General features: G+C 36.0%; 1 protein-coding gene across 5 annotated transcripts in view; it reads left to right on the forward strand.

The window, feature by feature from the left end:
* The window catches only part of RBFOX1 (RNA binding fox-1 homolog 1), a 1,270,800-nt gene that overhangs the window by 680,213 nt on the left and 575,182 nt on the right, over positions 1-15,405 (forward strand). For 4 of the 5 annotated variants that reach the window (XM_034065465.1, XM_034065469.1, XM_034065467.1 and 1 more), the window contains one exon: positions 5,886-5,933. In XM_034065465.1, coding sequence (XP_033921356.1) covers positions 5,886-5,933 — 48 coding nt within the window. Of the gene's footprint in view, positions 1-1,222; positions 1,244-5,885; positions 5,934-15,405 lie in introns of all 5 variants that reach the window. The other variant, XM_034065470.1, reaches the window with a different exon arrangement.

A 15,405-nucleotide genomic window follows, 5' to 3' on the forward strand; every position in this document is an offset into this window, starting at 1 on the left:
TATGTAAAATCTAGTGTATGGAGGTTTCTGCTGCATCCTAAGCCAGAGTGTCATGCAGCATTATGTTGCAACCAGTGATGACTTTTACTTTCTTGAGCTTTCCTTTTATTTCTGTTCAGTAACAGTTGTATAATGTTTACAATGGATGAAGTTGGTAAATATATTTTCCAAGGGCCTGCCATGTTGAACTTCAAAATTTCTGAAACATGTTAATGATGAAACAGAACAAAATTGGGATGAGAAAGGGGAGCCTGCTCAGGAATAAAATGGGTATCATATCTGATGTATTCTATACTATGCACTTGCAGTAGGTCCTGCTGTCTAGTCATCTAAATTACTAGTTGTCTCCAAACTAGCACTGAAGGAATAGTACCTCTTGGTTTCACTTTTCTCTCTGGTAGATCTGGTACCATAAGTTTATACCAGTTGGTCACTAATGTGAATGTCAGCAGGAACATGTAAAACCTACCTGTCAGAACTGTACGCCTGCAAACACAGAGGGGAGCATAGTTTCACCATCTCAATTAATGCAGTTCTAGTGTGAAATTTATGTGGCAGTGTCCCTTATGGCACTGCGTTTAGTTCAAGTTGTGTTTGTCCTGTGTTGCCCATGATATTCTATATAAAGCCTTCTTTTGTTTCCTTGTTGCTGCTACCCAACATAATAGACATTTGTGCTGCCACATAATAATAAATAGAATTCTTATTGTGTTTAGAATAATATAATATAATTGGCTGTTGTGCAGTGACACCTAGAGAAAAAAAGGAAATGCGTTGGGCTTAAACTGAAATGGATGAGAGGTTTTTCTACCATAGTGGCAGGGTATGGTATGTCTGCAATTCATTCTTTCTGTATTTGCCATGAAACTTCTTATGAAGTATTCTATTATGATACAGAATGATAGAATCATAGAATAGTTAGGTTTGGAAAGGACCTTAAGATCATCTAGTTCCAACCCCCTGCCATGGGCAGGGACACTTCACTCTAAACCATATCACCCAAAGCTTCATCCAACCTGGCCTTGAACACCACCAAGGATGGAGCATTCACAACCTCCCTGGGCAGCCCATTCCAGTACCTCACCACCCTAACAGTAAAGAATTTCTTCCTTATATCCAATCTAAACCTCTGCTGTTTAAGTTTCAATCCGTTACCCCTTCTCCTGTCACTACAGTCCTTAATGAAGGATCCCTCCCCAGCATCCCTGTAGGCCCCTTTCAGATACTGGAAGGCTGCTATGAGGTCTCCACGCAGCCTTTTCTTCTCCAGGCTGAACAGCCCCAACTTTCTCAGCGTGTCTTCATATGGGAGGTGCTCCAGTTCCTGATCATCCTTGTGGCCTCCTCTGGACTTGTTCTAACAGTACCATGTCCTTTTTATGGTGAGGACACCAGAACTGCACACAATACTCCAAGTGAGGTCTGACGAGAGCAGAGTAGAGGGGCAGGATAACCTCCTTCAACCCGCTGGTCGCGCTTCTTTTGATGCAGCGCAGGATACGGTTGGCTTTCTGGGCTGTAAGCCGGCTCATGTTCATTTTCTCATCGACCAACACCCCCAGGTCCTTCTCCGCAGGGCTGCTCTGAATTTCCTTTTTTGCTCAACCTGTAGCTGTGCCTGGGATTGCTCCGACCCAGGTGTAGGACCTTGCACTTGGCATGGTTAAATTTCATGAGGGCAGCATCAGCCCACCTCACAAGCATGTCAAGGTCCCTCTGGATGGCATTCCTTCCCTCCAGCGTACCAACCGAACCACACAGCTTGGTGTCATCAGCAAACTTGCTGAGGGCGCACTCAATGCCATTGTCCATGTCACCAACAAAGATGTTAAACAAGACCAGTCTAAAATAATAACTCTTCAGGAGAAACAGATTTTTGCTGGGGTTTAACTTTTTTTGACATGCAGCAACATTAAAGAAAGTGTCTGATGCGTTGTTCACATCTATAGAATTTTACACCTGCTTTACAGCAATGGTACTTCTTAATCTCAAATAATTCATGCAGTTGGGAAGTTTGCAGTACCCATACTAAAATGGCATTTATTAATGCTTTGTCATTTTTCACTCTACAAGAAGTAGCACAGATGTTTTCCAGAGAAGTTCTTCCCTTCTTACCCTGAGATTCATAGATGGTTAAGTTTGATTTTTTTTTATTTTTGTTTTAGCTTAGTTTTTGTATACATATTTCTTTAGAAGAGGTGTATCTAGGATGTAGATGATGTATACTCAAGTATTTATATTTAAATATGTATTCAGTTAAGTCAGTAACTTCGCTGGTGTAAACAATTACACACTAGTTGCTTCAGAAAAAAATTGGTTTACTTGGACAGTTAAAAGTTAAGATATGCATGCAGACCCCTAACATGAAATGTTCTTGTCAGTTAAAGATAAATTTTGCCTGAGTTCAGTTACACTTAGTAACAAAATTCAGTTACAGTTGGTGACTGCTCTTCTTCCAAGAAATCTTCAAGGCAGACTTTCTAGAGACATCAGATGCACCACAAACAACTCCTCTGCAGAACTCCTCTCTTTCTGCACAGTGATGAACTGTTACTACTATCTTTAAAAGAAAACTTTTTGCAAGTTGCAGTTCATTAATCAGGTAATAGATTTGCAGATTACTAATTTAAAATAGACTTCTGTTTTCTGGATTGCAGTGTATTTTCTCAGGTATTCTGTTTCACCATGAATACAGTTTTACTTCCCCAAAGTCTTCGTCTGTTTTGGTTTTTGGGTTTGTTGTTTTTGAATATTTACTTTTTCCTGTACTATAGATTGTTGGCCTGCTCCCCAAACCAATCCATATCAGTCTGTCAATGATCTGAGCAACCTAGTTTAGGGGAAGGTGGCCCTCCTGATGGCAGGGATTTGGAACTAGATAATTTTTAAGCTCCTTTCCATCCCAAACCATTCTATGATTTCTTCTTCACCTATTGCACAAATTTTTACTGTCCAAATTTTTAACTCCTTTCAACTGATTTAACCCCTTTGGACTAGGGATTCTTGAAATCTACTTCAGTCCTTCTTTCAGTAACCCGTTGGTATCCTTAGGTATACTTTATTAGAGTACATGCATTTGCGAGGATTTCATCAATTGGTAAAGAAAAATCCTATTCAGGAACTCAGGCTTTGCATGGTACTACATACTAAATGTTTTTTTACAGTCCAGTTTATCCTCTGATAATGTACCTAAATCAAGTTTGTAAAAAAATTAATTAGGCAATATTTTTAAATTCCTATTTGGAATAGCAAAGCCATACAATGGACCCTGGATTTTTTTTTTTCTTGTGCAGAAGTCTAAGTTCAGGTTTCTACACTTGAAGACATAGAGTTATTTCTTTACTCAAAACTGACTTTACCTAACTTAAATGATAACCCAAACCCACTCTTTCTTGCTGGCTTCAATATTCTGTAATATTGAAACCATACATATGTAGTTTTAATTGTTTATAATGCAGTGGTTAACTTGTAGAATTCACTTTCTGTATGTTTAGATAGAAAGTCAAACCCCACAAGGTAGAATGATCTTTGGATATTCAGGGATAAAATGCATGACAGAGGTTGTCCTTTGATTTCCAGTTTATCTTTTCTTTATGGCTGGTATCAGTTAACTTCCATTCACATTGTCTAATTCCTGATTGCAGCAGTGACTCTCAGCTGGGTTGGCCTCAACTGTTTTCAGCTGGGCTGCATGCTTAATTTATACCTTTGCATTGCTGGTTGTAGACAAGCATGTGGCTTAAGCTGCGCTGGGAGGAAGGTGGGTTTTGTTTTCTCCAGATAAAACTGCATTTTTAATTCATATTGTGTAATAAATGCTTATGAATTTAGGTTTCTTAGAAATTGCTTTTAATAGGAAATGACAGTAGCAAAATAGCAAACTAAAATCTTCTGTAGGCAGCAGAACAAATCAAAGGACTACGGGTCTTGAACAAGATATATTCATTATACTGAGAGTTTGTAGTAGCTATGACTTGATTCTGATAGGAGCTATTTTATTCTGCATTCAGTTAATTTGGGTCAGTATGTGAAATAGAGCCAGCTTGTCCTTGGTAATATGAAAAGATATGATTAATTTTTGATTAGCCAATAAATATGTTAAAGAACATTCCATTATTTCCAAACGGTGGCTTACGGCATAACTAGCAGGTGAAGAGCAGTGGTGCTAATGAAGTTTGAGTTCATTCCTGTGAGGCAGAGAACTTTTCAAAAGTTGACCTTTTCTTCTCACTCACAAAAAAAATAAAAATCTGTAAATATACAAACAAGTGCAGGAAGGCAGCCTGTAGGAGGAGGTAGTATTTCCTTATCCACCAAAGGGGAGGAGAGATGCAGAAACTGTCTAGCTGCCAGGAAGTAACACTTGAAAGAAAATTTTTGAGTATTACATTCCAAAGAGTACAGTCTGACTCTCCATCAAAAGTACTTTGAATATAAAGAATACTTGTGGTACTGATTCATAGATGAAGATAACTAGAATAAAAAAGAACTTTATTATTGAAAATATGCTGCTTGAGAAGTTACAGAGAACTGGGTATGTCTAGTGAAAACATCTTTGATATATCTTGCTGTGAATGGAAATGTTCTTTTATCAGGAAACCTCAGTTCATCTTTCTTAGTTGAATGATTTTTTTTTTTTATCTATCTATGGGTATATATATGGCTTAGGTATTTGGCAGTGAAATAATAGCAGTCCTTCATTTAAGATTTAGGCATAGTGTTAAAGAAATGTAATTTCATGTTTTTTTTTAATTTTTAATGGATCAGCTATTAGCTATCAGCCTTAAATTTGTGGTCTAGGATTTATTTAGCAAGTCAGTGTAGCCTATAACCTAAACTCTGATAAGAGTAGTTCTAGCTTCAGTCAGAGGCTGGGTAAGAATTTACTTCTAATTAATCTCTATGTCATTTTATCCCAATAGAAAACTCTAAAGTTGCAGTATGTAAGCAAAATTAGCTTTGTGCAATACTTTCACTAAAACAGTAAAGTTGAAAACAAGAAAGATCATATAAGGTTACTCGTCTACAGTTTAATGACTTGAGCTATATTTGGCTTACTCCGTTTCCAATAGTAACTTGTACAAAGGGATGGTATGAAAAAATAAATGCCTTTGAGAGAACAATTTTTGTGATAATGATTATTTCAGCATGTCTCCAGGTCTGCTGGCAAAAAATCAAAAGATGCCAAGTAGGTCCAAATACCTTAGGAGAAAAAAATAACAAGAAAACAAACCATGTGCTGGGCGTCATCAGGTTGAAGTTTATTCATTTGACTCTTAAAAAAACATAAGTCCGAAATATATGTATCTCTATATATATGTGCATATATCTATATATGCACATATTTATATCAAACAGATGCTTTTGATTATTCTTGAATATTGCTATGAGATTCAGACACAATTATATTCATCAAGTCCTAGTTACCACTCTTGACAACAGGCAGAAGCTTGAACAACTATTTCGTCTTAAGCTCACCTTTATATATTTTAAGCTACTGTCACTAATGAAAAACAAAAAGGAGTGAGCAAGTAATTATATTTTCTTTGAGATACAAGTAGAAAAAGCAAACAGTATAAAGTAGAGATCATATTTTAGTCTTAGGAGCTGGCTGAGCTATACTGAAGTAGGTTTGGGTTTTTGTGATGTTTCAATCCTGTCTTTAAGTTTATGCTTGTAATAAAGGTTAATAGACCTATTATGGTTACAGCTGTAATACATGTTGTACACTTAGATATACTATATATACAAAACAACAGTTCAGTGAAGTGTAATAGGCTGAGAAACCCACTTTTCAGCCTTTGATGCCCTTTCTTCATCCTGAATTATTTCCACAAACCTGGGCAATATGTTTTATGACATGTCTTTTCTGTTTGCCTTTTCAGGATACTAAAGCAGAGTGCATTTCCTCTGTAGAAACTGAGGACAGAAAAGTAAGTGGCTTGTTTTAATGTTATTTGTCAGGCAACTCTAGGAAGTGGGGTCTTTGGTTGATTTTCTTTTTTAACTAAACCGTGTCAAAATATGTTGGCTTACATGTGTATATTTTTAAAAGTTTTCTAACAATAACTTTTCTAATGTTGTACTTTAACTTCAATGGAGACAAAATAATCTTATTCTGTAGAATACACTTGTGCTAGAAATTTTTATAACTCCTTGTTCAGAAGGGAATTGCAATCTTCATGTCATTAAAATATCAGTAGTTTAAAAGCAATTCCACTTCCTGTTCTTAATTTCCATTATTAACAAAATTGTTGTGTCATGATAGTGTTGGCATACCATGCTGAATACTTGTAAACCAGCAAGATTAGGACTGCTTTTTCTTGCTTTAGAAGCACTCTCATTGGTACTAATTTTTTTTTTTTTTTTTACTTCTAAACAATTGATGCTTGAAAAAAATGTATCTTACTATTTCAATTTTTGTTTTCTGTGAATAAGTTTAAAATGTTTTCACTTGTGTTCTTTGCCTTTTTTAAACTATATGACATGTATGTTTAAATATACTTGCATGAAGTTACATTTTTAGAAGGAATTCTTAAACTGAAGTGCTGTGAGTTTCCACAATTGAAACCTGGCTTCCAGCATTAATAACATCATATCCTCAATTTATGTTTTGAAACAGTCGGTCTTTTTTGGCATTAATTTAACTGTGCTAGAACATGTGATACCCATGTTCTATTATTTAACATTCCAAATGGTTTTCTGTTGTTTTTTTCCTTTTTTATGGGTTGTTTTTGTTTGTTTTTTGTTTGCTTTTTTAACTTCTTTTGGCTACTGCATCATCCTGTGACCATTCAGCAGCTCTTCCTTTTAAAAATAGCTGTTGAGGGGGGAGGGGTTGCTGCAAAAATGCGGTTTTATTACCCAGCATTATAACTACGCACTTTAGTTCATGGCTGCTCAGAGTCTATAAAACAACATCATGCAAGTCTGATGTGAAATGCTGTTGAAGTTAGGGCAGGAAATCACAATTCATTTGCTTTGTTGTGACAGTGGTTCTGCAGAATTTCAGTGATTTTTCAACATCTTCAGGAATGAAGAGAGGGGATTATTTTGAGCTATGCAAAATCATATTAAGAATTCAATTAAGACACTAAACTGTCAGTGTGACTAGAAAAGAAAGTATGCTGTATCTTAGATACCAAGCATCATTTAATGCTGTCTGTTGAAGTCCTCTATATTAAGACGGGTTGAATTTCTTACATGTAAATGAAGCCAACACTGAACGTTTTACTCCAATGTGTATCAGTATAATAGAACTAGTTTACTGTAGGATAATTGCAAGGACAGTAAACAAGTATAAGGAGATTTTTTTTTTTAAATCTAGAAATGGTGTCAGCTTAATCACATGGCTTAAAAATACTCCAGTGGTATGTTTAAAATTGCTGTATATTAGCAAAGGACTACAAAATTTGTGTCAATAGAATCAGTGACTTTGATCTATTGCTTTAAGAGCTGAAACAAGCATTTCCCTGTGCATTAAATTTAAGGAATTATCTTTGTTATTTATAATCCTAATACTGTTTTAGTTCTCTAGGTGGCTTAGAGTCTTTGTTGTTGTTCAAAGCATTTTAACAAACCAAGTCATTCTTGCTTTGCTGGGTTATTTTTTGTTTCTTTTATTCCCTTTATGCATTCTATAAACCCCATTCTCTCTATGTTTTCTGATTTTGTTTTTTTGTAAAATTTCCAAATTCTCCTGCATTCCATCTCTGCTTTTTTTCTAGTCTGCATTAAATTTAAAATAGTGACAAGTTATGCCATCTTGTTTCTTGTGCAGTTACTTCCACTTTTTTTTCTCAAGCATTTTGCAGATGCAGAATGAGCTGAATCAATATTAGGGTCCACGTGTTCATGGTAAAAACTAACAAGAAACAAAAGGTTTACATGGAAGTGTATTCAATTTAAAAAAAAAATAAATTGTCAGAAATAAATAGGAACCCTTTCTCACTAAAGAAAGTTAGCTGGTTTGTTTTTGGTTTGGTTTATGTGTCCTGCTAACATTTTAAAATGGAGCTGGAATCCAGTTCTGGATTACTGAATCTGTGTAGTTTATCTGTCTGTCAAGTAGTGAATGGGTTTGTAAAAATGGCGAGCACATGCTGTGTAATTTAATACCTCTAACATCAGCTGGTACACATTACTGTGAAACTCAGGCATTTAGATTTCAGTTTTGAGCATTAGCTTTTACAAAACTATCTAGGTATTTAAACTGTTGGTTTATAGTATGCTAAAATGCAGTTTGGGACCTTATTTCTAAACACCGAGGTCTAACTTTTTCAGTGTGGGTAGCAGCTACTAAACCACACAACCAAAAGGTTCTTTTTATTGCTTGAATAATGGGAAAAGTTAACAGCCTGGTAGGCTTTGCACTGCAGTCATAGTAATGTGTGTGCTGTATTTCTTTTTATTGCAGCCTTCCTTTTATGTAACAGGTGCACCAACCTGTTCCAAGAAAACTGATGTTTTCTTTTTTTCCATTGTTTTATGATAGGAGGATTTCTACCTCAGTATAAATTACAGGTGCTGTGTATCTTATGCTTTTTTTTTTTTGGCTTCAGTGATTGCTCTGAGTTGGAATGGTTTCCTAAGGAGTGAGCTGTCTTCACTGGCTTAGGCCTGATCCCAGAAGGGGGAATCTCATCCAGTGCAGAATATGTGATCTCACTTTTTCTGAGACAACCCCAACCCTGAGTGAGGGAATTGAAGTGAAAGAGCATGAGATTCCCATGTTATGCCTTATTACTTTGCTGACCTGTTGTGCTCACTTTTCTCCCTTCTTGCTCTTAGAAGCAGTGGCACAAAGGTGAGGAGCCAGTCACAGGCTGTCCAAACTTACTGTGAAGCCTGGAGAGTCTCTCTTGATTTGGCTTTCTCTTACTGTATCATTAAGGTCGACGAGCTGGAGATCAATGTTGTGGTGCTGAGTGCCATGAATTTCTCATCCTTTTGACTGTAACTATTGATGCCTTGAGGTTTACAGTCTCATGTGGGATCTTGCCTCACTAATCACTGAAGAACAGACATGAGGTTTGCTAGGTTTTGTGCTATAGTTTGGTTGTTGACTTGGGAAATGTACAGTTTTTATCCAACAACAATGACCACCTGCTCAGTGCTCTAGCTTTCAAATATAGAAACTAGAATTAATGTAATGAACTGTCTGGCAAATTTATCTTCATTATGTGAACTTGTTGAAGCATTTTAAAAGAACAGGAATGTAATAAATACCTCTCCTGTTGACATTTTAGGTTTTATCTTTTTTCTGTGTTTGGTCCCAGAACTGAAACTTCTACCAAGCTTAAGTGGCCAAACTATTTCACATTCCTGGGATATATATTACTGGTGACCTATACAGTGATCATCAAATAATGATACATCAGTCTTGGTTAATGATAATGCATTGTTTCTTGTTTATTGAAAGCATAAATTAGGAGCTTAATGTACTTCATAGAACCTGAAACATTGTAAATAAATATTTTTCTTTTATCTAGGTTGAAATCAAAACAAACTACTGCAATTAGGACATGCATCATTAGTATCTAATAATTTGCACTTCCATAACGGAATATACTGCTAATGTGCTATATCATTAGTCATTAATGGCAAATTTTCCTAGTCAACAACCAAATATAAAACTGGAAGGTGCCTTTTCTTGGAATCTTTTTCCTGAAGTTTCTTTAACTTTTGAAGTAGAAATTTATGTAACCATGGCTAAAGTATTACCTGAAGGCAAACTTAAAATTTAATATCTATAATCATTTTGAAATATTCCAAAAATGACAAAATAGCAAATTATCCTAGCCACTTTATCACTATGATCTGTCTCTCCTTTCATAGTTACTTCTACTGACCTTTTTATGTAAGATTCTACTTAAATTTTCTGTGAGAAAGAAAGCTCTCAGATTTGAGAATACTATAGGATCATAGAATGGGTTAGAAGGGACCTTAACACTTACCTAGTTCCAACCCTCTTGCCACAGGCAGAGAGATGTCCCACTAGAGCAGGTTGCTCAAGGCCTTGTTCAGCCTGGCCTAAAACGGTGCCAGGAATGGGGCGTTCACAACTTTTCTTTGTTCAAGAATGACTACAGATTGAAAATATTCCATGGACTATAAGAAGGCATCAGGTGACAAATAATCAGTGGTCTGCTGTAACTGACCTGTATTATTGTGCGTTACTAGAGTGTGTTTGCCAGTGCCAGAAGTGGACCCACAAGTGACTCATTTCCTACCAGATGGGTATTCTTTGCTGTGCTTGTCACACCTAACCTGTTCTGTTTTGATCTTATACATTCTTTCTGAGTATTGTGACATTTGATCTATAATGAATCGTGATCATGGAAACGTCTTAGCTTTGCTTTTCAAAGAAACATATGTAGAAACATGTCTTAAATTTTCACAGAACAAAACCTGATAAAAACCACCAAGTGTGAGTTTTGTAAAAATACATCGATTTCTGAAGCTAGTTGCGTGATGTTTTGGAATTTGGGTCATAATTGCAAAGCCTGTGGCGTTTTTCAGCATGAAGTTTTGCTCTTTCAAGGGTGATGATAGTTTTTTGTTTGGTGCTTGTTTTGTTTTTTTTTTCTTCTGCCCACGTTTTCCAGTATAACTAAATGGTTGTGAATGAAGAGAATCAATAAGGATATTGGCTGTTTTGCCAAAAGGATGACCAAGTGGATTCCTATACAATCTTGAAGAGGGAAGATTAGATATAACCAAACTCTAGTCTTGCTCCCCAGTCTTACAGGGTATTAATATGTGAAGCCTTTTTTTGTTTTTGTTTTCTCTTACACCAGCTTCATCACCTGCCATTGCCTGAAAAACCTGCCCCTAATGAATCTTACTAATCTTTTATTTAATCTCAGTTCACATCTTCATTTCATCTGAGCAGTTGCCTGGAAAACTGAGACTTGAAAACTGAATGGGAAGTCAGCTTATGATGACCTTTCTATGCTGGAGAATTTTGTTTCAGCTGTTTTTTACTGTGCTAGGAATGTTTTATTCTTCAGCTTTGGCTTCTTCATTTTTATTTTAGCATACTCTTGTTAGTAATAGACTCACTTTTGCTGTAATGTGCAGTGACATTCTCCTCAGTATTCCTTGCAGGAAATGTAATGCTGACTGTTAACTAGCAGCTAAGTGTTATTGGCTTTGTGGCTGAAGGTCACTCTGGATAACTTGCTTCTTTTTCTGTTCTTGAGAAGTGGCTCATGAAGAGAACATTTTTGAGATGCATCTTGACTTTAAAATTTACCACTTTGGAGCTCAGAGTGCAGAGGCTTTATGAGAGCAATAGACTTTATGGGTATGCATTAGGCCAATAACATGATAGGTCAGTAAGTTAGAAAATTTCCCTGTAGTGACATAATGTTTCATAACTCCCTATTACCTTCTGCAGGATATGGTACAGGCAGTAATGCCTTTCCTTTTCTATGGCTGCTGTGGAAAATATTTTGTAATTTATTTTTTTTAGTACCTTCTGTCAGAGGATCTCCAAGTACTTTACAAACAAATTAAAAACACCTGTGAGGAAAGTACTTACATTTATATTGCTCATGTTAAATATAGGGAACTAGAAGTGTGAAGGGGAGACATAGGCAAGGTTACAAAAGGAATCTGAGACAAAATGGGAAAAAGCTGCATTAGCTTTACCTATTCTCTGGTTTTGTTTTAATTAATTTATAATGATCATATGAAAATGTTTTCCATTAAAATTTAAGCGAAAAATACTTTCTTAGTAGTAGGAAGAAAATTTATCCCATTTCTTTAATGTTGTTCTTCCAGTTACTCTGTGAGGCAATTAATAAGTGTATCAAATAGTGATGACGGGTGCTGATAAGAAGTATCATGGAGGGACTGACTCAACTACTGCCATCTAAGATATGGATATACTTATATACTGTTTCTTTTCATCATAATCCCGTTCTTTACTGTTTAGGAGCTTCCCATCAGTGAATAAGAGTAAGTGAATCTAAGGAAGTTTTGAACATTAATGACCCTCCTGGTGTCTATGAGAGTAAACAAATGATTTCTATTTGTTTTGCCTCTTTAACGGTGGTACAGATAGTGAGGAGTATTAATGGACCATCATATGACAGGACCTCATAAAGTACTGAGGATTGATCATAGAATTCAAAACCAAGGGGGAGTAACCCAGAGGTGAGAATAATGAGCTGTTCCAAGAATAGTGTCCGCCTGTCACAGTATGTCAGAGGTTTCACTGACATCTTGGATCATGTAAGTCAGATTTGCATGTTGCTTCTTGAGTCTTCCTCAGTACAGAGCTGGAAGTATTCACAACTTCCACAAAAAAAGTAAAATTAGATAAGGTGGTGGTGGGTTGTTTGTTTGTTACCAGAAACATTACTTGAAATTCATGTCTGACTCCTCCACAGTGATTTGGATGCAAGATTTGTTGCATTATAGGTACCCTAAAACTCAGGAACAGACTCAGTCTAAGTTGTTCAGGTATAATATATTGTTATTCATACTACTTTTAGTGATATTTCTAAAAGAAAGACCTATAGTCTAAGTTGTTCAGGTATAATATATTGTTATTCATATTACTTTTAGTGATATTTCTAAAGGAAAGTTATTTTTCTCTCCTATGGCTTAAAGTTTATGTTCTTTGCTAGTAAAAGCACTACTTAAGGAAAACAGGAAACAGAAATTTGCCCTAGAACTTAACACGCAGCATTAGTTGACTTGATAAATATTGACAGTTCTAATGTGAGGAAATACTCAGAAATCCAGTCCATTTCCTGACATGTGGCTTGACACAGTGCAAAGCCTTATTGGAAACCTTGATTTGAATGATTCTCATGTCAGTCCTATTACTGCTCTCTTGTTCTTCCTGACACTGACATGCAATTATGGAATTTCACAACTGAAGTGATGACAATTGCTCCTCTCTGTGTGTGTGTCTGTCTTTCCCTTTAATCCAACTTTATCTAGCAATCTGTAATTTGATAAAGTGGAATTGAAATGACAGGCGTGACAGAAGTGCCAAAACAATAATTTGATCTCCTGCTGAAGTGTCAACGTGTTTGGCTGTGTGACTTTTGCATATGCTGAGTACACACATATGGGACACAGATAGTATATTTATTATACTAGAAGGCAGATTTATTACACTAGAGGCAGATTCCATAAAAAAGGGTTTACTACATTTTGTCATTTTGCCAATGTGTTCCAACTTTAACCATTAAATTTTCTACCCGTGTACTATGTGTAAACATGATTGCTTTTGCACATAAATTATCTTTATTGGGAGAAGATTTTTTTCAAATACTCATTTTGAATATAGTTGGGTAAATATTGAAATAATTTCTAAGGCTTTGTAGACAATTAGTTCTTGAAGGGGCTGTTTAGTCTTTTAAGGACAACTTTTTCATACTAAAACTCCTGTGAGAAGGTGTAAAGGAATGGAGAAAGAACCACAGAAAAGATACACCATTTTTTTTTTCCAGAGTCATAGAATCATAGAATAGTTAGGATTGGAAAGGACCTCAAGATCATCTAGTTCCAACCCCCCTGCCATGGGCAGGGACACCTCACACTAAACCATGTTACCCAAGGCTTGATCTAACCTGGTCTTGAAGACTGCCAGGGGATGGAGTCCTTTAATACTGATGAAATACCTAGTTCCTCTTCAGGCAGAATATAAATGTAATCCTTGTTACGACATAGATTAGCATGTGTTGTAAACAAATTTTATTGAGGGCATCAGTCAGCAAACTAGCAAATTTTTTGTTACATGCATGTGCAGAATACAGAATACAAAAATGTATTTTCTGTGGTACTGTTAATTTCAGTGTCATTTGAGAAAAACTTTCAGTTTCAGGTGTTTTTTTTTTTTTTTTCAAAGACAGTGAGCCTTTTGAGTAGTTGGTACTTTTGAAATGTCAGTTTTTCATTGAGTAGGATGAAGTTTAAAAAGCCATCATAATATATATATTAAGAAAATCTGATTGCCGCCTAAAACCAATACTCAACGAAACCTTTTTTTTATTATTTTTTGAAAACAGTGCTAATTTTTATCATTTCCCAGGTTTGGAAGTCATTCCCTTCAGCTGATTCTCTTTCTAGCCTTTTTAACATCAGAGCATTAAATGGCATTAAAACATTCCTTTATCTGCTATTGCATTCAGCCCTGATGTTTGCATTATATGAATTTAAAAACTAGAAAGCAATCACCATAATTTTTAACTTCCTTTGCTTTGAGATAAATTGCATTAAATATGTGATGGCTTCCTGCCAGTAACTCCTAAACAAGCTCACTAAGCTAGAAATAGCATTCTGAATTACCTAATACCTTTATATAAATTAATAAAAAAACATATATTTTCACTGAAGTAAATGGATGCACAAGTTACTTTGGAATGTATTTATATGTACTTTGCCTGCATACAATGAACTGAATATCACTTGGGAATGAGGAAGGGGACAAGGAATCTTTCGCTTCAATATTCAGCTAAACATAAAATTGAAATTCTCAGATGTTTGGGGGGGGGGGAACAAAACAACCAAGTGGAGAATGAGAACTTATGTCTCATGCTAATTATCTGCCAAAATTAACTAGAAAAGAATTTGTGGGAGACTAAAGCCATGTTAAACTTTTGCCTACATCTGACTATTAACTTGTCAACAGGTATAAAAACACAGAGGGGAATTGGCTCTTGAATTACATGAAGAGGGAAGAACACACTGTCATGGTTTAAGCCCAGCTTGTAAATCGGAAACCACGCAGCCATTAGCTCACTCCCTCCTCTTCCTCCTCCTACTCCTAGATTCTACCAGATTCTTTGCAACGATTCTTTGGCCAGATACCAAGGCCAAAATGACATGGATTTAAATATATTAACTGTATCTCAGAGTGTAATATTGTATGCTTGTACCAAAGTGTGTAATGATCATTGGTGCTTTAGAGAAAAGTAAGTTTGAAGTTGATATTTCCTTCCCTATCTTCTTTGTTGCTTTTCAATTTAGGATGCGGGAGGCTTTATGAGGAATGATAGAGTAGAATTGCTGCTTTTTCAGATTTGTGTTTTCTTCGTGGTGCTTGCTAACCCTAATAGCTGCAGAGGCTGAGTAACAAGAAAAAGCATTTGATTTCTGCTGAGTACCTGATTCACTTTGTCTCCCACAGTTTCTAGGAGTGCACAAAGTAAAAGCCCACCAGGGCCATGGCAGCATTTTCAGGCTGTGACCCTTCGTTATGTTTCCTGCTGTAAAGCTGGGGGAAGCCTCTTAGGTTATGAGGGTTTGTTGTTTGGTTTTGGTTTTGGACCAGGTCTAAAGAACACTGGAGGGGGAGGGAAGTCTTACATTGACGTGAACAAAGTTATCTCTTTCTTTTGAGCAAAATTGTGGAGTCAGGAATCTTTCTTTCATTTAACTTGC

Source organism: Melopsittacus undulatus, chromosome 8 (genome assembly GCF_012275295.1).
Source record: "Melopsittacus undulatus isolate bMelUnd1 chromosome 8, bMelUnd1.mat.Z, whole genome shotgun sequence".
NCBI lineage: Eukaryota > Metazoa > Chordata > Aves > Psittaciformes > Psittaculidae > Melopsittacus > Melopsittacus undulatus.